We start from the raw sequence: 24,118 nt of genomic DNA on the forward strand, positions 1-24,118 counted from the left end.
TCCTTTCACCAGCGAATGAGGCTTCAAAAAATAAGATTTTTTTTCCTTTGGCGCTTTTTCGGAATATCAGCATCAACGGAGATACGGGGCGTCAAAGTTTTATTTAAAAAATTAAAATTTATTAATAATTGCCGAACCACTTGCGATAATTTAACATTTTGTAGGCGTTAGTGATAGTCAAATTGCGTTGGAACTGTCGCTTCGATGATTTTTACCAGAAAACAAGTTTAAACAATTTTCGAGTTTTGGCTAAACTAAATAATAACAAATTGATTTTTTTTGCTCGAAAACGGTGCGTCGCACCAAAAAATAGTAAAAGAGCTTTTCCTTTTAAAATCCAACAAGGAATTCAATAAGAATTTTTCTTTTTAGAAAAATCAGTGGCATACATTTTTTTTATATTAAACTTCCTCTTTTCACGCGCGTCACTGGTACACCCAAAAATAATTTTATTTATTGAAGAATTTCCCTCCCACGTAGCTACTGACACCTACAAAATTTTGTTTAATTATCTCAAGTGGTTCGGCAATTATTAATAAATTTTAATTTTTTAAATAAAACTTTGACACCTCGTATCTCCGTTGATGTTGACATTTCGAAAAAGCGCCGAAACAAAAATATCTTATTTTTCGAAGTCCCATTCGCTGATGAAAGAATAACTCCAACTTTGGAATCGCCCTGTATACAACACAAGACAATATTTGCGAAAAGTAACACAAAAATAAAGATTCGAAACAGCCATCGAAACCCATTCCTACGGGGACGCATCAAATATAAGCGGGACTGATTTTTTTTCATTACGGAAGGGTCCGTAAGCATGCGGGAGTTGATGCGCAGGTGACCTGCACCGTTAAGGAGAGAGGGGAACAGACCGGAAGTCCCTAGAATCCCTTTAAGTATGACGAGAAACTGGGCAAGATAGAAGCGTATGTCTCCATGAAGCAACCGATTATAACAAAGTTTTTAGACAAAATTTTGCAGGGATTACAGGCACAGTTCGGGGACAACACCCTGTCAAAAACCCGCGTGTTTGCACGGCACAAAGAATTTTCGGGAGGAAGTAAAAAGGTCGAGAACGAGAGCCACACTCGCCGCTCAAGGACAAGTGTGTCCGAAACTAACATTGAGGAGGGCCGAAATCGCATGAAGGGAAATCGGCGCATAACTCTCTGGGAAATTGTTGAGGAACTGAACATCAGTTATGGGAGTGTCCACCAGATCGCGACAGATGACTTGAAAATGCGCAAAGTGTTCGCCTGATGGGTTTCTCGTCTGTTATCGGAGGATCACAAGCAACATCGATTGGGGATTTCTCAGCGACGTTTAAATCGATTCCACTAAGAGGGTGAAGCCTTTTTGAATCGCATCATTACCTGTAAAATTGGATACACCATTACACGTCCGAGTCGAAACAAGCGTGTATGAAGTGGAGAAAAAGTGACGAGAGGGGGCTGGTTAAGGCAAAGACAAGCTCATCTCACACCAGGTCTCGTGCGGCCAATGCTACAAGGTAAAAATTGGAGTTGGCTGGAACATCCGCCATGCAGTCCCGACTTGTCCCCTTGCGACTTCCATTTTTTGGACCCCTGAAAGAAGCGCTTGGAGGCCAACATTTCGACGACAATGATGCGGTGGAAGCTTCCAATGGCTACAAGAAAATACAAAAAGTTTCTACGATAACGGAATAAAAATGCTCCCAATCCGATGGGAAAAGTGTAGTTCTAGGGCGAGAGACTATGCAGAAAAATATTGTACGTTTTTAAGCTTAATTAAATGAAGTTTGATTTTTTATGAAACGAATCCCGTTTATATTTGATACATCCTCGTACGTCGACCTCGACAGATTGCTGGCTGCCGCGCTCGTCACCCGCGAATCTCCATTACTCATTGTGGTATTTTTCGATGTTTCGTATATCAGCGATGCCACTTCTTTTCAAAAAGAAAATTTGTCAAAAAGCCATGCAGACTTCAACTTTTCAACAATAAAAGATGAGTGCCTTCCTCCAATATGAAAAGCACCTCATATCTCGGGAACCAAAGGAGTTAGAGCGGCATGAAACATAAGTTCTTCTCCTAACTAAAAAATGCACCCTGTTTGATAAACTATTCAAGTTAGTTCCGACTTTACTACCACAAAGAAATAGTGGGAGAGAACCATTCTCATGAGAGCTTCGGCTGGCGATGAGTCTAAAGTACCTACTTAGCACATGGAGAGTCATTTCAAAAATGATGTTTCGAATTTCGAATAGGTCGTTCTAAGGCTTTTCAAGTTACTCGGGAAACATGTGAGACCATTTGGGAAAAATTACAACCAATTTATCTTCTAAAGCGAGATAGAAATGCGTGTCTCAGTTTTAGCAATAACTTTCAGGCGAAATAGCAATTTCCTAATACTCTTAGAGAAATAGATTGAAAATATCTTACAATGCCGTGTCCACTAAATTCTGGTTCCTTATATTACAAGCATGATTTTAGCCTTGTTTGTGCCACAGCTTGTGATGGTGATTTTATTTATGTAGTGGGGCATATGAGTGAGGGAGTGACTCAGAATGTTTTTAAAGATCTTTAAGGGAATTTGATAAGGTTGAAACTTCAACAGATCTTGATGATCAAAAATTGCATACAAGTACCATTGAAATGGACGAAGCATTCCCATTTATACCTGATGCATCTTTATACGGCAGGGGTTGAAACGAATATTTAATTAACCACTTTCCCGAGTTAGAAGATCTATAGACAATAATTCCGGATTGCCAGGAAGTAGATGGCGTATTTTCGGACAAGCCAGTTTTGTGCTTTGTTGAAGTTGTCGTTGAAGCAACCACTTGCCTCCATAACTGCCTCCGAACCGAGATTTGTAACCCATGTTCACCTCATACTATAATAGAGTCGCCTGTTGGAGATATACGAGCCCTAACAACTATGTATTGGGACGCGTTATGATCTTTAAAGTTATCAAAATTTTGAAGCTAATGATAATATCTCCAAACGAATTATACAGGGTGGACCAATGAAAACTTTCCATTTGATTTTGTGAGCGTTTGCTGAAGAAAATTGAAAAATGCTCGGATCCGTCAATTCTACATTATTTTTAGATTAGGACAGATTTCTTTTACATTATTATGAAAATAAATATCGCCGTCTGGCAGGAGTATCAATGACCTTGAAAATTTTAAATGAAAACCTTGTGTTACTATAAAACGCTCTAAATCCTCTTTTCAAGGATACCATTATTTCGTAATTTGAATTAATAATTTTCGAGAAAGTACGTCGTCAAAAATTGAATGTCTTACCATTTTTAGTCCAGTAAATGTTGAAAATGGCCACCACCAACCTCCATACAATAATATAGGACCTGTTCAAAGTGTTGTCGGACATTCTGAAGCACTTCAGGTGTTATTTGACAGGATTCGTCTATAATCCAATGACATAAGTTTTCTAAGGAATTTGGCTATGTGGAATAAATTTTTGACTTTAAATGGCCCCACAAAAAAAGTCCAGTGGAGTTAAATCGGGAAAACAAGCAGACCACTCAATAAGACCTCTCTTACCGATCTACCTTTCTGGAAAATTATCGTTTTAAAATTAACTTACTGCTATAGTGTGTATAGTAGTGTGGCGGAACACCGTCTTGTTGGAAAGTCAAATTTTCTGCGCTATATCGGTTATCTTCTTCGATAATAGCTGTTATTGCTGGATCAACGGCGTTTTTTAACAACTCTAAATACATTTCTCCTGTCAAATTGCCAGGTAAAAAAATGGACTAACAATCCGATCTCCATAAACTCCTGCCCACGTATTTAATTTTCTGAGGTGCTTGGTATGTGTCTCCCAAAAAATTCTTGGATTAGAATTTAACCAATACTGACAGTTATGTCTGTTAACTGTACCATTTAGGAAAAACGAACATTCATCCGAAAAACAAACATTAAACAGAACCTCTGGATAGGTGAAGATGCGTTCACTTATCAGCTTACAAAATTGTAAACGTTGGTCATCTTCATTGAGCTTTTGGACCAACTTAATTTTGTACAGATGGAATTTATATTTTCGTAAGATTCTCTGTAAACTTGTTCGCGAAACACCTTATGCAACTGAGAGTTGCTTAATACTCACTGTAGGATCCATCGCGATATGTCTAATAACTACTTCTTTAGCAGCTTCATTTGGTATAATAGAATTTTCAACGTTTCTCTTTGTATTTAACATTGAACCTGTTTCTTGAAATTTCTTCACTAATTCGCAAACGTAAGTGGGGGATAGACATTTATCATGATACTTATCATTAAACAATTGTGGTGTAGCCTTGGCAGCAATTATCATTTTTCAAGAAGAGGGAAATAATTTCTACTCTTTCTTCAACAAAATAGGTCATTTTTGCATTACAAAAGGCAAAATACGATTTTAATTATTCGCGCCGAGACAGTAAACTAACAAGTTTAACAAATCTTGTTAAAACTTATTTTGGCATTTCACATGCCGTTGTTGTGCAGGCTATTTTTTCATTTTTTTTATCAGTTCTCAAAAATTTCAAAAAATAAATTAATTTTTGATGACGTACTGTCTCGAAAACTGCTAAACCAAATTACGAAAAATTGATGTCGTTGAAAAGAAAATTTAGAGCGTTTTATAGTAAAACAAGGTGCCCACTCGGCGCCCCTTTCCATTTAAAATTTTCAAGGTCACTGACACCCCTGCCATACGACGACATTTCCTTTCATAATAACATGAGAGAAATGTGTCCCCCTTAAATCTAAAATTGACGGGTCCAAGCGTTTTTCAATTTTTTCCAGCAAACGCTCACAAAATCCAATGGAAAGTTTTCGATGGTCCACCCTGTATTTTCAAAATACTTATACAGGGTGTTTTAAGAAAAGAGTTCAGGAATGAAAGGTTTGATTCCTTGACCCAGTCTAAGAAAAAAGGTTCCTATTAACATAAGTCCATAAACGCACCATTTTCGAGATACAGAGCGTTAAAAAAAAGAATACCGGTGTTGCTGTTTTTGTTGTTGTCATTATTACTTTCTATTCCTGGAAATGTAATGTTGTAAATGTTATTTAGTAGTGTTAACTGTTGTACTGCCAGTTTATGCTCATTCTTTCTTATCATAAAAATGCCTTTTATACTAATTTAGAGATGGCAGATATGCACTTTATGTACGGTCGTGCTAATGGCAATGCTGCTGAAGCACGGTGATTATACGCAGAGGCATTTCCTTATCGCGCGCTTCCATCACATAATATTTTTTCGAAAGTACATCAACGATTAAGGAAAACTGGTACATTTAACGTTCAAAAACATGACACTGGACGAACAAGATCAGTGACAACTTTAAAAACTAAAGAACATCTTCTAAGAAGAGTAGAAGAAAATGCGAATATCAGCACCAGAACAACAACACCAAAACAATAGTAGCCAATAAACATTAATGCTTCTGTAGTCTGGAAGATTTTACGAGAATAGCAGCTGTATCCTAATCATATCCAACGGCTACAAGCTCCTTTATTTCCGGATTATTATTCCAGACTACCTTTCTGTAAATTCCTATTAGGAAAATTTGTCGAAAATCCCAACTTTATTGCTAATATTTTATTTACTGACAAGGCTATTTTTACAAACAATACTTTTTGGGCAGATGAAAACCCTCATGCTGTTATGGACACAAAACATCAACACCTGTATTCTGTAAATGTTTGGCTGGGCATTTTTGGAGATCGTTTAATTGGTCCAGTGTTTTTACCAAATCGTTTAAATGGAGAAAATTATCTGCACTTTTTAATTAATACTTTACCGCTGTTACTTGAAGATGTTCTCTTAATTGATAGAGTTAACCCCATCGTAAATGGTTTTTACGTGATAGGGCCCCACCGCACTTTTCTGACGCCGTAAGACGTTTTTTAAATAAAACGTATAACAACAAATGAGTAGAACTGGGAGGTCCTGCGTCAGGGCCACTTAGATCTCCTGATATGAACCCACTTGACTTTTACATTTGGGGATATTTAAAACAATTGGTATATTCGAAGCCAATTAATAATAATAATGTGGATGGACTACAGCAGCGAATAGAAAATGCATACCAAACAATTAAACAAAATTCAGGGTTGTTCGAAAGAATAAGAGCTTCTTTTCGGCGAAAATATAAATTCTGTGTACAAATGGCAAGTGAATATGTAAAGCATCTTCTTTAAGTAAGGAAAAAAAGTTATTACTGTTTTTGATCGTGTTTTTTGACATATCTTTTTTTTGACACCCTGTATCTGGAAAAAGGTGCGTTTGCAGACCTATGTTAATAGGAACTTTTTCTTAGAATGAGCCAAGGAATCAGACCCTTCATTCTTGAACCCCTTTTTTAAAACACCCGTATAGACAACTAAAAAAAAATAATTTAAAGAAATTATTAGTAAACCCAAAAAATGACAAACTATAAAAAATATTGCATATTGTTTTTAAAAACTATAAAGAGCATTTCAAATTCGATCCTCACCATTGAGATCTCGAAAACTAGAGAAGATACGAAGAAATTTAAATAGCGGCAAAATTGAGTAATTTAACGCTTGACCAAATGCCGTGTTCAATATTTGAATTTTCCAAGTACTTCTGAAGATATAAAAAAAACACCATCCGACTATTTTTCTATCGAAAAATATAACGTGGCGCCCACAAGGAAAAATAAAGTTGATGGTGGTAGCCAAAAGACGAAACGTCGGATGGCAAATCAGAAAACGTCATCGTGTAGCTGAGAAAAAGTGACAATGAAAATGTTCTTTTGATTTTGAGCTTCTTTGTCAAGTAACGCTAAAAAGATAAAAAAGAAATCGGAAATTTTTAAAACGGCATTTGGTCAAGCGCGAAATTACGCAGTTTCGTCCCCATTTAAACTTCGTATCTCCTTTAGTTTCCGAGATCTCAATAATGAGAGTTGGATTTGAAATGCTCTGTATAATTACTAGGGCTAGTAAGTGACAGAAGGGCAACAGAGATCAATTACAAAAGGCGATACCAATGTTAGAAGTGCTGATAAAATGGGGTCTAATGGGCAACCAAAGAAGTTTGTAAACAGATACTTTAACGAAGCATCTGACGTCTAATGAGGGTTCAGTACCATGCGACCTTCGTGAAATTTCCAGGAAACTGGTAGATCAATAGCATTTTAATTTTATTTTCAGGGGTAATCTAATAATCTCAACTAAAATTATCGGTAATTTTTGGAAAGTTTGCACAAATGCAAATTAAGTTGAAAGCGCACACACACAGCGCTGTCGTGCAATTTAGGACGAAAAAATCCCAAATTGCTTTCATGCATATTGCCCTAAAATTTATCGATAATTTTCAATGCACTTGCTATATGACATGTGATAATTACACTAGGGCAAATTACCGCTGTAATTAGTTGGTTTAACATAACCGCGAGGCCCGTGATTGGTTCAGCATAATAATGAGATACCACTCTGCATTGTTGAAATAGCAAATTTGACAGGTGGATAAAATTTTCAATATTATTACACAAGAGCGATAATAGAATGGTAACTTGTAATGTCCTAGAAAGTAAATTGATAATCTGTATCATAATTATATGTAATATGATAAATGGATTAAAAATTATCGCCTTGTAGTGCATCAAAACTTTGTTTTGTGGCCCAGATTTCGCGATTGCAAATTGGTCTAAATTAATTGACAATTTTTAATACACGAGTTATACAGGTTATTATTTACTTTTTATTTATAAACTTTAAGGGGTGATTCTAAAACGAAATGTTTTTATAAACATAGATCCGGTAATGCTTCGTTTTCAAGATACAGAGTATCAAACTTTTTTTTAATCCTTACATATTAAAAAAAACTCCTAAATAACAAAAAGACGCAAACTAGTATGACTTTAAAACTTGGTGATAGTCTTAATGTAGTACAAAGAAATCTTTGAAGCTAGAAATTGTTTGTCTTCTTTTGTTTGTGGTGTATACAGAAGTAACGCCAGGAATTTAAGAAAAATCAAACAAAAAAATGCTTTATTAAAACTACACTTAAACAAATGGTACACATATTTTTTTTGTGAAAAAACATTTAACAATACGTAACACGAAACCTACACTAGTTGCTGAAAATATCTTCCTTCAACTTCGATGCAAGCATTAGCTCGTCTTAATATCGATTGCCGAACACGTTGAAATATTCCCGGCGTATATCTTATCTGATTACATGAATCCCGTATCCGTTAGATTAATTCTTCTTCAATGTTGACCGGAGTTCTATAAATGAAGGAGTTTACGTTCCCCTAAAGGGAAAAATCTAAGGGATTTAAATCCGATGTCCAGGCTGGCCAAGACTGTGTTTAATGCGAAAAAATGTAAAAGTTAAAAAGAAATCAGTGGCGCATAAATAACAATAAAAACCACAAATAATACGGCCAAATTTCAATAAAATCGGCTTAAAGGATTATTAAGATTTTTACGAAAAAACGATTTTAAAAAAATGTTGACCTCCCGTATCATGAAAACGAAACATTACCGGACATATGTTTATATAAACTTTTCGTCTTAGAATCGCTCAAAGAATCACGCCTTAAAGTTTGACTATGTACTTAAATAACACCCTGTATATGGAAGAGTATTTCATGAACAAAATGCTACGTATTTGTAACACCTTGGAAGAATTTTTGACTCGTTTGTTACTACGCTTACAATTGTTACTTCATACTGAAATACCCGGTTCGTAGAGTAGAATAAAAGTTGTATGGAATTTTCTTAAAATGAAACACACAATTTTATCTTTTCAGTTATTTCGCTCTCTATTTATTAGCAAACTCACCAAAGGCGATAATATATTTTTCTAAATGCTGCAAAATTTTCCTTTTAAATTAATTTTGTTTCGATAAACATATTTGTTTTAAGTACATATTTACGGGCGTAGAACATTCATCCGCTACACAGGAGCTATTTTTGTTATTTTCTGTTTCATTTCAACTAAGTTTCGAAAATGCAGTTACTGCTTCTTTGATGCTTTCATATATGTATATCTTTTATATTTTTCCACTTAACACATTCGCCTACATCGAAAGTTGAGAAACAAGAAGTTGTGGTAGTGGTCTCATTTGTTAGAAATCCATCAGGATTTTATGGTGAAAAAAATGCTTCATCTAAATAATTCATAAATACCATTGTTTAAGTCTAGGCTATCGCCTAAGGATTACTCACTTTAATTTGATTTCCTGTGTCAAAGGCTTCTACTGGATCTGCAAGTGTTATTTGCGTGAAATAATTCTAGAAAAATTTGTAACTTCTTAAACTGATAATTAATCATATTTTTGCAGTAAATTCATACTTTCCTTTTTGACGAAACTGACTCTTTTATTATGGGGTGCCAGAGAGTGCGGCCGAACCGGAAAGGGGGCATTTCATACATTATGTATGAGCTCTGTCAAACCTGTTTCTCACACCCTCCCATCGTTTTATTGCTACTTTTCTGAAAATGAAAAAATACAGCCGAATACACCATCTTTTGAAATCCGAGCTACCACTTGATATTCACCTGCAAATGATTTGCAGTGAATTTTTAGGAATTTCATTTCCGGATTTTCGGTAAACGAAATTTGAAATGTTCCTTCAAAATTACCCTCGTCCGTGCTTATTTTCAAAAATCGGACAAAAACTGAATATTACAGACAAAATGCGTTCCTAAACAATTCCTTAATTAAAATTCTAGGGAGAGCTATCAACTAGCAATGTGAAACATTAAATTACTAACGAATGAGGTTTTATCCCGTAAGCCACTTTCAACAAGAATTTAGTGATAGCCGCGGGACATGTCTAATGTCGTAAATAACTCATTTTATTTAGAATGTTGACGTGCTCGTTCATCCTATTTTCATTACTCATTGCTCCTCATGCCGCTTTTCAACGTTCAACTTTCGTTTCTATACAGGGTGTGTTCTGAGTGTACGGCGCAAAGAGTACCCCACATTAAGATAGTCAAAATGCGCTTTAATCTAAATTGAAAACCTAACTGAATGGGCATATATTAAGTACATAAGTTATAACCCTCTAACGCCAATCAGTAGTACAAAATACTCTTACTCCCGACCCCTAGACCAAACAAACCCTTAAACCGCCATCTTCTTAATTATAATTTATAACTTGAAAATTAGTTTTTTGGAAAAAACTCAAAAAATCACACATTGTATATAGAAAATCCTCGCGCATTCGCCACATTTTTTCGTTTTTTCTTCTTGCTACTTCTAACCTAAAAACGATTTTTTAAATTACTAAATGGAATAACTTTTTTTTCAGAATGGGCTGCAAGTCCAGTTTTGTCTTCTAATGATGGGCATTTTCATGGCAAATCTGCAGCAGTATATAAAATATGTCACTTTTTAGGTCGCGCCACATTGAAACATGCAAAAAATCAATTTTTTGGCATTTTTTTCAATACCGAATTGAGCTTTTCAACATAAAATGCGATAAATAAATATTATTTGATTATAAAAAATGCCTCAAATGCCCAAAAAAACCGAAATGCTTAATTCGGTATTGAAAAAAATGCCACAAAATTGATTTTTTACATTTTTCAATATGGCCTAGCTACATTCTCAAATTACACGAGGTACGGATACGACTTTGCTACAGTAAACTAAAAATCCTTGTCATTTCTTATTCATCAAGAATTGATAGATAAGACAAGCTATATAGTTATGACTTCGTTATATGGGAACTTGCAGCTAACACTCAGCTAAGTATCTGCACATGTTATAATTAAGACTTTATGATACACCTATCTATTAAAAAACAGTGTGTATACCCCCAGGTGCAGATGGAAACATAGCGATTGTGCAAGTAGGAGAAGGACGACATAAGGTTTAATATACCTCCGACAAGGACCAACGAGGTGGGTTGCAACGTGATGAATGTGAACGAACTCAATCCAGGGTCACTAGAACTTATATTAGAAAATAAATTCTGAAACAGTGGAGATCTGTACACTGGACTGACTCCGCCCACATGGGCCGCTAGCCCCATAACCCACTTCGTCGGTCTTTGTCGGAGGCATATTAAACCTTATGCAGTCTTTCTCCCACTTGCACAATCTCTATGTGTCCACTTAAACTAGTGATACCTGTATACGTTTCCACAAGAATATTCCTACAGATTATAATTTACCAAGATGCTCTTCAACCCAAAAACAATTTATCCATTAATATACCTCTCTGGTTTCAGCTAAAGTAAAATATATACAGGGTGTCCCACTAAGATGTTCGCGGAGGATAACTCAATAACTATTAAACTTAGAGAAAAAGTGTAAAGACAAAACAGACTTTATTTTTTCAACACTACAAACTAAAAATATTTTCGTTTATACAGGGTTCAGCATAAAGCTTGTGCAATGTGAAACTTCTTTATTTCAAATGGAACACTATGTATATTTTTGCACTTTTAGATTCCAGGCATTAAACTGATCAAATAACTATTAGATTTCCTTACACCTAAACCTAACCGTTATTGAGATATTTTGATTTAAAAGAAAAAAATTGCCAAAACACCATTCCATTAAAATGTAAAATTCTTAGCTGTTATCAAAGTTGGCTTTATGAAACTTTGTCGACATGTTAACCAGACATAATGGATTAGGTTGATAGGAAAAGTTTTTATAAATATTATACAAAGTGCCCAAAAAAAGATGTCGCATTTGAAGAACTTTGAAAGCAGAAAAGTCAATTATTTTAAATGAGACACCCTGTATATTTTTACATGTCTGGATACTAAATTTAATTCTGAATCGATTTCTATTAGGATCCCTATGCTTAAAATTTACGGTTTTGCCATAATTTGCGTTTTTTTTTATTATTGGCTAATAATATTCCGATATAGTGGGACACCCTGTATTGTTTTATGATAAACTTCGTAGTTTCTCGTAAAATTTCCTATATCTTCAATTACGCTGCGATTCTAATGTTTCCTACAACCCACGTAACTTATTTTTGATTATTTCTTTTCAAATTTATCCTTAACATCCACATTTTTACGTACTTTCCAACACAAAATAAAAAGCAATCCGAGGATTTCTGCACAATATTTTACTCATTTTTACAATCAAGGGATATCGACGACAAGAAATTACTCGCATAACTGATTTCATGTAAATAAAGGTTGATCCTTTTTCAATGCTTTATTTATCTATCGTTACAAGCTTTTGTAATCCCGTTTTGACTGAAAAGCACCGTTTCTCCCTTTCATTTAAATGAACCGGAACTAATAGCACACCAGGGACCACCTAATCATCCACAATGGCAGAAAATCATTTTGTAACACCGCTACTACATAATCTTCCTCGGCCCATAACTCGGAACAAGCCAAACAAAAAGGGCACTGGAAACTAATTCCGAAGTATTGGAAAAGATTCCGAGTAAAAACTTTATCTGAGACCAAATTACTGTAACACTAGAAAAGTAGGGAAAGGAAAATTGACAGCAGACTCGTTCGTACAACTCTTAATTCAATTACGACCCATTTCGAAGGTTTTTTCTCCATTTTTTTTTTGTTTTCGAGCACTGTATATTTAAGGACATAATCGATACTAGAAGTTTAGTCCCAATAACCAATCAAAAAGGGGTTCAATTTGCGACAAAGGGCCAGCTCCATGAGTCCAACGGAATTTAACCTCCTGATAGAATCTCTGGTCCAGGTTAGTTCAGGTTAGTTCAGGTTAGTTCAGGTTAGTTCAGGTTAGTTCAGGTCTCTAGGAAAGAAGTATGGGTGCATGTACAAGCTCATCCAATCAAATATCATAATATTAACTTTGAGAGTCGCAGTTCTGTTTGCTAAAAGAACGTAGTCAAACCTAGCTCTCCGAGCTTATAGTAATACTGTTAATTAATACCATTAGTAGCTACCTGAAATCCTGCGGGATTAACTCGCGGTATGTTGATCTTGCCTAATTCAAAGCCAAGTTGAAAATTTATTAATCTCTATTTAACCATATTTAGAGGCGCACTACAATACTATGCGGAAACTTTCTATTTCATAATATCAGAGATTTATTTGTGTGTAAATTAATAATTATGTTTGTGCGATATTAACGCTAAAGTTCCATAATACTGCCCATAAAGCTGCTGATGTAGCAAAATAAAGGAGAACACCGAACGTATTACGAAGCACAATGAAAATCCACCCCTGCTCTAATTTACTGTCGTTTGTTTTTTGCTCACGCGGTCACAGGGTTTCGTATTTTCCGAAGTTGCCTGTATCTCCTGGATGAGATAACTTAATTTGCTCCAGACACTTTGGTCCGTTCTTTTGGACTTTCACTAAATGGGTGTAAAGTGTTTTAAAGATTTTTTTGCGGTATAGAAATAAAGATCAATTACATGTTTAATTTCGAAGCTTCCCTGTCTGGAACAGCGGATGGGAAATGTCGGGAAAGGGCCTGGAAAGACTACATATCTCAAGCTCGCAGAGGTATAACATTAGGAATTTAATATGTCCCTGCATACATTCCTCGTTCATTAATTACACGCAATTTGCTAGAAATACCCAAATTCTAGGAGTTTAATTAAATGGCAACGTCGCGCTTAGCGTTCGTGTCTTAACACGTTCGTCGCACTTTGACAGAAACGAATTGTTCGCTCCGACGGGGGGACCAAATGTAGGGTGCGGCTCGAGGAACCAGTTCTATATGATCCGGCTCGAGGAACCAGTTCTATATGATCCGGCTCGAGGACCAGACCTCTGTTCCCTCCCGACGGTCGCGATTTGGTGTTTCCACAAAGTGGCAGCCAAGACCGTTTTGGACTGGACATCTTGCGTTCGCAGTCTCAGAGAACTGTTTCGTGCAAATTAATCAACGATCTTCATCACTCATGAGGGTTTAATGATGTCGGAAACTTCACCATACAACTTTTACGAGAAATTTATGAGAAATCGAGAAAACACGAGCAAAACTATCTTCGTGAGGGGCTAGCATGTGTGGTCACATCTTCTTTATCGTACAAGTACCTAAAATCGCAACATAGGAATTACACAAGTGGGAGAAGGAGCGCATAACTTTTAACATGCCTCCGACAAAGACAAACAACGAACTGGGCGGAGTCAGTCCGGCTGATGTTCCCATTTCGATGTTTAGATTAGTATCGATTTCGCTACCTTCGCGGCGAAGTATTTTTTTTTTAATACCAGAGAAAAAGTAGCAATGTGAATAAATCGAAAAAAACCCAAACAAAATAACTCTGCGCGTTAAAATCGAAATTCCTTACATGCTTTACCTGCCTTGGCTAATTTATTTAATAGTTCCCGATATCGTTCTATTGGGTCTCGAGGCTACAGCCAGTGTTACCAGCTCAGTCCTGGACCCACCAAAAGATCATGAGCAAATATCAGGGAATTCAGATCATTATATTCATTAATGACGTAACAAAGCTATGCTATAATGGGAAAATGTACAATATGTAAAGTTTTTAAAATGCCTTTGAACTTGAGGAAGTAGATACATATCTCTAGAAGATACATATCTCGTCACAAGTATACGCTTTGGCCCTCAACCACGGTACTGCTACTATTACTACTGCCGTGTGTACATCTCATATTGATTTTATTCCGTTTTCAGAGCATGAATAGCGTTTCCCACGCTCTTTTTTGTAAACATCAACATGAACGTAACATTCCTCAAAACTATTAACACTCTAATCTACCACTAAAAACCTTAAGCTACCACTGATCTTAAATGAATCATCCATCAATATACAGGGTGTTTCGTATTAGTAGGCCAACCCGCTATCCGGAGGTTCCTTGCACGAAAATAATTAGACTTTCCTTGTGGCACTTTTTTCTTTGGCGCTTCATACTTCTTGTACAGGGTGTTGAAGTTAGTAAAAAAAAATACTTTTGTTAATAACTTGGGTGTTTCTTAATGTATTTTAATGAAATTTTTCAGTGACGTATAGTTCGATTAGGCACGCATTTCCTATGATCTGGGTTAAAAAAATTTAGAAAAACAATGGGGAAAATGGAGGTCGTGTATACGTTTTCTTCCTAAACCTTTTTGCGCACGTCAATAGTGCATTTGCTTAGTTATTCAAATTAGTTGTTTCTGTTGAATAAAACAGCTCTAATGACAATTAGATTCAGGATTATTATACTTAAAATAAGTTTTTTGATTACTGTGTTAAAACAACTCAGTTCGGTTATTTATTTCGGCATATCCAAAGCGGTTGTTGTTTGATTATTTTTCGGTGAGATGATTATTAAGCAAAACGGCATCACAAGCCAGTCCGGCTCCAGCAATCATCCGAATAAGCACAATTAAAACGGGATCAATCTTTTTGTAATAATAGTACCTTTGTCAATTAAATAATTATCACTGTGTTCATCATTATCCTTTTTTGGCAACAGTTTGTTTATCTGGATTTCTTTATTCTTGTAAAATTTTGATCTACATCTTACTTTAGAAGATATTCCAGCTTATTGTCCTCCAATACGTGGCTCCATTTATTATTTATGTCGGGAACGTAGTTCCAAAGCACACTTGATTGCCGCTTTAGTACTTGGTGTACGTTGCACTGATGCGAGAATGTTTTGCCAGGATCTTGTTAATATGATTACTACATTGTTTTACTCATGACATGACATTTAAGGTGGATCTTACTCAGTCACACACACTTATTTGCATTTATACTAATCGGACAAACGAAAATGACAAATAGACAAAACTTTTTACCATTTGCGGAAATGACTGATGTGGTTTTAATAATGGGTGAGTCTACAAAAAGTATTGCTTTGGTAGTGCTTTGGAACTACGTTCCCGGCATAAATAAAATATGGAAGCCACGTATTGGGGGGCGATAAGCTGAAATATCTTCCAAAGCAAGTTGTAAATCAAAATTTTACGAGAATGAAGAAATCCAGATAAACAAACAACTAATTTGAATAACTAAACAAATGCACCATTGACGTGCGCAAAAAAAGTTTTGGGGGGAACACGTGTACACGACCCCCATTTTCCCCATTGTTTCTCTAAATTTGTTTACGCAGATAATAGGACATATGTGCCTAATCAAACTGTACATCATTGCAAAATTTCGTTAAAATATAATACGTTATGAAACACCCAAATTATTAATAATTTTTTTTTAATTAACCTCAACACTCTGTACAATGAGTATGAAGCGCCAAAGAAAAAAGGGCCATAAGAGAAGACTAAATATTTTCGCATAAAGAATCTCCAGTTAGCGGATTGGCCTACTAATACGGGACACTCTGTATGTCAAACGATCTCCCCCCACATCCAACAACAATTTTCAACAATATTAATAATAATTTCTAACAGATAATTTATAAATAAGCAGAAATTCGGAACTAATTTAATCCATCACTAGAACTTATATTAGTAAAAATTCGGAAACAGTGAGAACACTGGACTGACTCCGACAACTTCGGCCACTGGTCTCCCCACCCACTTCATTGGTCTTTGTCGGAGGCACATTAAACCTCATACCATCCTTCTCCCACTTGCATAATTCCTGTGTTCCGACTTGAACTGGGGATACCTGTATATTAAAGACTAAATGCGTGAATAAGTCTACAGTGTGACTATCTCTGAGTATAAAATAGGATTGACTACTTTCCTAGAGAAATCTGCTGGAATTTAAACGTAAATTAACATTAACAAAAACACAATCAATAATTTTTTCAGGCTAGCTGAGTTTTAAATAAAGGTGCATGATCTCAGTCTAAATTAAATTTAGACATAAGTAGGAATTAATTTTAAAAACGATTGGCGCTAACTATTAAAGGGTATTCGAGTGCGAGACTAAACCTAGGCCTATGTATAAATAAACTGAATTAAACAAAAAAGCAAACGGTGATGGATTTATCGAGTACACAAGTCCTAATATGAATAATCTGGAAAGATATCGATTCAGATGCCGCAAAAGATCCGAGGTGTTGCAATATTTGGCTATTAAGTTTGACACTGATGAAGGATTTTTAGAAGGCTCTATTTTACATTTAAAACATTTTTACGGCCATCTTTCGACGTATTTTTGAGCTCACAAAGATTTTCTTGGTTTTAAGCGAATCGTGAAATAAATTCTAGAGTATTCCTACTCAATGTAGAACTGGTCGAAAGACTTTCGCTTTCTTGCTATGGTCATGGGAGCAATGAAACCCCAAATTAAGAGCATTACGATTCAAAATAACACTTCAGTGCCTTTCAGCTTCCCAATCGTACTCTGAAATATTGCCAGAAACTTCATAAAACGATTATTAAGTTCCTCGGGTTCCTCCCACTCTCTTTATGGCATACCCATTAAAGGCTATACAGAGAGTGCTTAACTATTCACAAGTGAGTTTGTAACAAACGAGTCGACAATTAATCACGACGGAGTGACTAATAAAAGCTCGCGCTATAAAAAGATCGCTTAGAAATCCCCTTGGCTCGATATTTTCTCATTTATTATTCCAATGTCAATTTTATGCAACGTACGGCTGAACAATATACCTTTATTGAAAACTCTCGAAGGAGAACATCAAAAGGCGGTCTTGCTTTATTTTCTGTTGTGTTCCGAATAGTTTTAGTTCGGAATTTATTAGGTGCTGTTTAGTCGATAAAGAGCGGTTGTACGGGCGAAAAAACTATTCTCTTATTTTGAATTTAACGCTTAATCGTTAAGTTCGCTTGAAATCAGATGGCAGTCGAAACGCTTTATACGAAACATCCAAAGAAGGCTATAAATTTCGATACGAAAACAGCGTCCAACTTTTGACGCGGAAAAAATAACCCCTGAACCTGCAAAAGCTCTCAACAATGAATTTTCAATAAAAGTTTGTTGCTGGATGCTGCAAACTGAAAAAATGACGCCCGAATAATAAATGGGGAAAGCTTAAATTTGAAAATGCCTTAAGAAACCCCTTTCAAATTGGAACTTTTGTGCGATTGTGATTGATTGATCGATCTTAAACAACATAAAGCCCGGCGACAAAAAGTAGTATAAATTTTAAAATTCTCGACCCTCATCCGTCTGATATGAAGTTGCATTTTTGTTTCTTGGATTATATTTTTTACAATTGTTTCAGATGCACGTGGAAAGCGTGTTGGCAACAAGTTGTGTTTTTGTCCTGATTTTCATTCAAGTCGCAACATTCACAACACTGCTGCCTTCCTGTCCGCTCGAATGCCTCTGTCTCTCGCAAACTCAGGTAAGAATTTTTTTCTTTTTTCGAACGAGAAACATGCAGCGAGGTCGAAAATTTTTGTACGCCGCACGTTGAATTGCAATGAAACATTGTATGAAGAGAGTGCTAAAGTTGCAATTGGAAATCACTTTTTGGTCAATGCACGATTGATTGATTGATTGACACGTGGCATCTCTCTAGCTCTTTCCATTAAAGTACTATTTCTAGCTGCAACCTCAATTTCCGGTGATATTGAATACACGTATATCTATTGAAGGATGGGGTAATCGATCAACTGGATAGCTTTAAAATTGGTAAGCAACAATCAGTCTCGCACGACAGTGACTGACAAATGTGTTCAGTGCCATCTCCTAGATAAATGATTTGTTGGTTAAGAACAATTTAATTTCGCGGAGCCGTCCATTTATCGGTTCATTTTATTCGATTACTATTCAATCGATGGGTTTGAAACACCGATTTCGAAAAACAATTAATCGAATATCTCACAAAGAATCCGTTCATGAGGATCACTTTACGGTCCCCCAAATTAGAAAGAGTTTAGGAAAATTTAATTCCAAACCCAAGTGATCTAAAACCTGATCTGAAAAATCTCACAAAAGTAAACTGCTCTGATTAGAAATACAGGGTGATCACGAGAAACATTGACGTTTAAAAAAAAGCAGAAAAATGTTAATTTTTGAAAAAATTATTAAACTTATTTAATATGTTTGTGGAAATACGCCATTCTCTTCACCTAGAAAAAATGAGGTCAGGAAGGTCCGTCGTCCCTAATGCAATTTTTGATTCTGTGTAGGAAGTTTCTCAACATCGTTTCAGTGTCTCCTCGATGACCAATGTCACCTTTCTACGAATTGCTGTCTTCAAGTCATCTAAAGTAAAGGGTTTATGTTGATAACCTTTATCTTTCAAATGCCTCCACAAAAAAATCACACATGTTAAGATCAGGAGACCGCGGAGGCCAGGACACATCTCCAAATTTTGAAATCATATAACTTGGAATAGCTCCATACCGACCGACGTTAAAATAAATGCGAAACGCTCGTTGAGTCGCTACCACTGAATCACCGTTTCTTACATACGTGTCGTGTGAGAACACGCACTGCTCGACCGACCACTGCTTTATTGCGACTGGAGTACGTAAACGGTCATTCTTTGAAAAGTCAATTACTTCATTTTTTCTGTATGGAGTGAATGGCGTATTTCCATAAACCTGCTAGATAAGTTTAATACCTTTTTTTTCAAAAATAAACATTGCTCTGCTTTTTAAAAATGTAAATGTTTGTCGTGAGCAACCTGTACTACGCTAATTTTCTTATTGAGTTTTCCCAAAAGCTTCTAGAGTTTTTGAGATTTTTAGCATCTTCACCTTTATATCCCCATACTTCATCTCAAGATAGAAAGGAGGATGCTCGTCAAATACCAGCCACTTTACTTGCCTTAATAACCATTTGAGGTTTTATTGTACAAGATGGAACAGGCAAATGGAATAAAGTCAATATCTGCATACTTCGACATATGTGAAAAAAATGCCGAAACACGTCAATTTTAGATTCTGAAATTACATCTTATAACGTGAAAAAATTGCATCTCAAAATTTAACCTCCTTTAAGTAACAATCACACCTTTTAAATTTTTTAATTGGAAGTACGAATTTGTAATACCTCATTTGAAAGTTATTTTTATTCTCTATTCAAAACTGCTATAGTTTTAAACTTTATTTGGATGAATAATAGGAAAAAAATTAATGTAATTGACGAAATTCTCTACTACAAACTAAAAACTTATTAACTAATACTACTTCGTTATTGATAATATAACAAAATAACAAACCAAATTAATTTTAATGTAATGTCAACTTAACTTTGCCAAATGGGTGGATAGGGAAGCGAGGATTACGAGAATGGCCAGCACGATCACCTGATTTTACTCCATTAGAGGTGTTATGAGGATATGTGAAGAGTATGGTATAAAACTAAACCACGCGATTTAACTCACTTAAAAAAATAACGTTTACGATTAGATCGGTTACGCCTCAGACATTGATTAATGTTAGAAGACATTTTTATTTACGATTAAGATACTGCCAAGAAGTTCGAGGCATGCATTTTAAAATATCTCACAGAAGATTGAGATTGATTTATTTCATTATTTTATTACAATATCAATAACGAAGTCGTATTAGTTAATAACTTTTTACTTTGTTGTAGAGAATTTCATTAATTATGTATATAATATGAATGCATTTTTTTTGCTATTATTCTTTAAAATAAAATTTAATACCACGATAATTTTGAATAGAGAATGAAAGGACCTTTCAAATGGGGTATCACAAACCCATGCTTCCAATTAAAAAATGTGGGGATTGTAATTGTTCCGTAAAGGGGGTTAAATTTAGAGATGAAATTTTTACGTTACAGGATGTAATTTCATAATCTAAAATTTACGTGTTTCGGTATTTTTTTCCCATATGCTGAAATATGCAGATATTGAATTTATTCCATTTGGCTGTATACACATGATAAAGAGTAAATGTTTTTTTTACGTTTAAGGCAAATGGTTTGTTATTTGGTTTGGGAATAACGCCTTACACACAAGTAGGGGTTGTTGAAGTGGAATTACATATTATTCTGTCAGGCCCGGTTAACCCGGTTGCCGGGCGGCTTCTGAAGTCCGTGTTAAAACCCTAAGGAACATCGGCCATATTCGTGGCTTCTATGAAAACTAGCTTGATTTAGAAGTTAATGTTCATAGCTATTTGATAATTTGATGTTTAACTTGCTCTGTCTACTCTAACTATCTGACAGACTCGACAATTCACTACCTCCTTTACCTGCACAGAGCTAAATCCTTGGAGTCTGTTTAAACATAAAATGAAGAAAGTCTGCGACGTTTTTATTTAACGACTTTGTGAAAATAGGCAACATTAACTTTTGACAAAGGCAACAATATCTTTAGATTCCCCTTTACGTCCACTAAAAGAAAGAATGTAATTAAGTCCTTCGAGATAAGACATCCTCTAAAAGTTAATTTGAAGGCCTTCAGTAATGTTTACAAACGTCATTTTTCCTTTATTCTTTCTTATTATTTAGTTGATAGAAGCTTTATTGCGATTGAATCAACTGCCTTGGAGTGTTTACAATGTCTAAGATTAAAAATTCTTATTCCAGGTCTTGTGTAACTCCGGAGGCCTCCACGAGATCCCTCTAAAACTGTTGCCGCCCACAGTTGAGCATCTCTCCTTAACCAGGAATCACTTTCCGGTGATCAAAAGCGATTCTTTTGCGGGATTGCGTTATTTGAAGAAATTGTCCCTGGACGGAAACAACATATCTCTGATCAAACCTTTTGCTTTTAGGTAAGAAAACTGCACAACCTTTTCTCTAATCGAAAAATAAAGCCGAATTCCATTAAAACTCTAAAGTTTTTATATCGGGAAAGTTAACTCGCAAACGCCAACTTTCTTAACGAAACGAAAATTACATGTCTGCAGAAACAGAACCATGACTCGACCGGATGGCAAATTGTGCGGAAAGCACGATAATGAAAACAACTATAATCCGAGTTATTTTGAGGCTGAGTTAAATTGCTCAGCTGTATCGATGTTTTATATCTGCGGCATGAAAACTCGTTAACGCGATCAATCATTGTTACAGGGGTCTGCCCAGACTTAGAGATCTGTCAATTCAACACACCCCCTTGGAGACGGTATCGCCTTTTGCTTTCGCTGGTCTGCAGAATATTTCGTCCATCTACTTGAGCTCAAATAAAATTAAAAAAGTGGAAAGCTACGCTTTCGCCGGGATAGTCAACTTGAAGCAACTGGTGCTCAGCCATAATCCTTTGGTGAAGCTTGAAACCAACGCCTTCACAGGGATGACTGAAATTGACAAGATTTTGCTGCCTTCTGGTATTCGGATTCTGGAGCCGGACTGCTTCAACGGCCTGGACACGTTGGGGCATCTGCAGCTGGCCTTTATGGACCTGAGGAACATGAAAGGGGGTATTTTCAGGGGCCTTACCAACGTCAATTACTTATCCATCCAAGAATCAGACTTAGGGAACATCGAAGGGGACGCTTTTAACGATATGACTTTCGTGCGAAGTTTGAATATTTTAAACAACAAAATTGACTCAATACAGTGGTTAAACTTCACGTGGGAGCAACACGTGCGACATTTACGTTTTGAGGGCAACCACATCCTGGAAATTCCTCGGGCAGAGACTCTGTTAGTGGAAGTAGAGAAATTGACTGTGATAAAGAATCATTTCCCTTGTGATTGCCATATTCACTCGCTTCTGGACGGGCCTTTGGCCAACGGGAGTATGATTCAGTTCGTTTCAAAGAACTATTGCATATCTCCTTTGGAGGTGAACGGTTTGCCAATGAGCAGTGTGGACATTGACTCCATAGGAAGGTGTCAGGAAGAGGTAACCAGAGGTAATCTGGAGGCGGCCAAGGACACCACGAGTAGTTCAGAGCGATTGAGTAGTTTTTGTAGTTATTTGAATTTGATGTTGTATTTCCTAAAGCTGCTAAGGATCACCTAGACGATACCGGTGTGTTGTTGCTTCAACGCAAACCAAACTTATGGACTTAAAAAATTGTGATATTTTAGTACATATGTAAAAATAGACCGAATTGGAATATTTAAGTCATATCTAGGTACCATCCATCTCACTTTTGCTTCAATTTATTTATCTACGTGATTTTTTTAATTTCTACTTTTCACTGATAATGAGGAATGACGAGTTTTCATTTCTGAAGCTGGATGAAATGGTGGAGGTGAAAATTTATTTACTAATTTTCATATAAGAATTAGAGCGAATGAGAATATTAGAAAGCTTATTTACTTGTCTTCACCACTTCCTCCACAGTGCAATATAGAGGGTGTGTCAGTTTATATTTCCAGTACCAACCTTCGACAAAAGAACTTAATTTTGAAACAAATACGTGATAAGAAATTAAATTTTCGGACTTATTTATTTTCTCCAGATCTTTCGCAGTTTCTCTGACTGAAATTTACTTTTCATTATACATGGCGACCATTGTCCATCTCTTCAATTTACCCCTTTTTTATTTTGATGCGAAAATACCTGATTGGGTTCATCTCATTGAACGAATCAAGTGATTATTGCAAGCTATAAGATGATACTTTCCATGAGGTGAGACAACCTTTTACACTCTCCGACTCTTTTATGGTCGAATGAATCGAGGGAACTAAATTGACCAGGCAATCCCTTCTCTCATCATATAATAATGTATATACAGGCATCACCAGTTCAAGTGGAAACATAGGGATTGTGCTAATGGGACAAGGATCGTTTGAGGTTTAATATGCCTCCGACAAAGACCAACGAAATGGGTTGCGAAGGCAGCGGCTGACGTGGGTGGAGTCAGTCCAGTTCAGATTAGTATGGATTTTGCTGCTTTCGCAGTGATGGAATTTTTTTTTTAATATTAGAACGAAAAACAGCAATGTAATCAAAGAAAAAAACTATTAATTCAGCACTAAAACTTATATTAGTAAAAATTGTGAAGAGGTGAAAAATCTGGTAACACTGGACTGAATCCACCCCCATGAACCGCTATCCTCGCTACTCACTTCGTTCGTCTTTGTCGGAGGCATATTAAACCTTATGCGGTCCTTCTTCCACTTACATAATCCCTATGTTTCCACTAACCTGAACTAACCTGAACTGGTGATATTTATATACTATAAACAGTCCATGCGTATATTTTTTGGCAATTCGTTTCTTTGTAATTGGCTTAATTTTTTTTTTAATATGGACGTCTTAGTAGCATTTAAAACTACAAATTCGTTAAAAATAGCACTGATAAATTGTCTAAACCGAGCATGATTCTTCGACTTGTGAAAAATGTTAGAGTGTCTATGTAGATCAGTCGGGTAGAAGAATTTCTAATAAGAGTTCAAGAA

The 24,118-nt window shown here is 35.9% G+C and overlaps 1 protein-coding gene across 3 annotated transcripts in view; it reads left to right on the forward strand.

Annotated features, from left to right (window-relative positions):
• LOC136409417 (chondroadherin-like) overlaps positions 1-23,129 on the forward strand; it is a 121,771-nt gene extending 98,642 nt beyond the window's left edge. For all 3 annotated transcript variants that reach the window (XM_066390898.1, XM_066390899.1, XM_066390897.1), the window contains 3 exons: positions 18,063-18,185; positions 21,350-21,537; positions 21,836-23,129. In XM_066390898.1, coding sequence (XP_066246995.1) covers positions 18,063-18,185; positions 21,350-21,537; positions 21,836-22,730 — 1,206 coding nt within the window. In that variant the 3' untranslated portion in view covers positions 22,731-23,129. The remainder of the gene's footprint in view (positions 1-18,062; positions 18,186-21,349; positions 21,538-21,835) is intronic.
• Positions 23,130-24,118: the final 989 nt, after the last annotated feature.

Source organism: Euwallacea similis, chromosome 6, assembly GCF_039881205.1.
Source record: "Euwallacea similis isolate ESF13 chromosome 6, ESF131.1, whole genome shotgun sequence".
NCBI classification, from domain to species: domain Eukaryota; kingdom Metazoa; phylum Arthropoda; class Insecta; order Coleoptera; family Curculionidae; genus Euwallacea; species Euwallacea similis.